The sequence below is a fragment of the Etheostoma spectabile genome, chromosome 14 (assembly GCF_008692095.1).
Source record: "Etheostoma spectabile isolate EspeVRDwgs_2016 chromosome 14, UIUC_Espe_1.0, whole genome shotgun sequence".
Taxonomy (NCBI): domain Eukaryota; kingdom Metazoa; phylum Chordata; class Actinopteri; order Perciformes; family Percidae; genus Etheostoma; species Etheostoma spectabile.
The window spans coordinates 4,965,338-4,966,421 of NC_045746.1; the positions used below are offsets into that span (position 1 = coordinate 4,965,338).

The 1,084-nt window shown below is 48.9% G+C and overlaps 1 protein-coding gene across 1 annotated transcript in view; it reads left to right on the forward strand.

The window, feature by feature from the left end:
- LOC116702192 (uncharacterized serine-rich protein C215.13) overlaps nucleotides 1–1,084 on the forward strand; it is a 5,193-nt gene that overhangs the window by 625 nt on the left and 3,484 nt on the right. The window contains exon 2 of the mRNA XM_032536351.1: nucleotides 11–1,084. This exon is cut by the window's right edge and continues 358 nt beyond it. Coding sequence (XP_032392242.1) covers nucleotides 11–1,084 — 1,074 coding nt within the window. The remainder of the gene's footprint in view (nucleotides 1–10) is intronic.

Below are 1,084 nucleotides of genomic sequence, written 5' to 3' on the forward strand. Positions count from 1 at the left end.
GCGGCTTCAGGCATGGAGGAGTGAGAGCTCTTTGTCCTTATCTTCTGAAGAAGATGAAACTTCTACTCCAAGGCGGCAGCAGCATGGAATGGTGAGACCTTTGTCTTCATCTTCCAAAGACAACCAGCCACCTACCACCAAGCAGCAACAACGAAAGGATGTGTACTCTTTGTTCTGCGTTGGCACCAACCCTTCTACCACCAAGCAACAAGAACAAAAGGATGTGTACTCTTTGTTCTGCGTTGACACCAACCCTTCTACCACCGTGAAGGAACACAAACAAAGGGGTGAGAGCCCTTCGTCTTCCTCTGAAGAAGACGACCAGTCTTCTACCACCAGGCAGCAAGAAAAAAGGGCTGAGATCCCTTCCTCTTCTGAAGACGAGGAACCTTCTACTGCAAGGCGGCAGCAAGAAGGAAAGGCTGAGAGCCCTTCTTCCTCTTCTGAAGAAGATGAAACTTCTACTCCAAGGCGGCAACAGCATGGAATGGTGAGACCTTTGTCTTCATCTTCCAAAGACAACCAGCCACCTACCACCAAGCAGCAACAACGAAAGGATGTGTACTCTTTGTTCTGCGTTGGCACCAACCCTTCTACCACCAAGCAACAAGAACAAAAGGATGTGTACTCTTTGTTCTGCGTTGACACCAACCCTTCTACCACCGTGAAGGAACACAAACAAAGGGCTGAGATCCCTTCCTCTTCTGAAGAAGAGGAACCTTCTACTGCAAGGCGGCAGCAAGAAGGAAAGGCTAAGAGCCCTTCTTCCTCTTCTGAAGAAGACGAGGCGTCTACCACCAGGCAGCAAAAACAAAAGGATGTAAGCTCTTTGTTCTGCGTTTGCACCAACCCTTCTACCAGCATGAAGGAACACAAGGAAAGTGGTGAGAGATCTTTGTCTTCCTCTGAAGAGGACGACCAGCCTTCTACCACGAGCAGGCAGGAAGAAAAAAGGGCTGAGAGCCCTTCTTTGTCTTCTGAAGAAGACGAGCCTTCTACCACAAGAAGGCAGCAACAACAAAGTCCTGTGTCCTTCATAGAGATCAACCTTTCTACCACCTTGAGTCAGGATGGACAAAGTGGT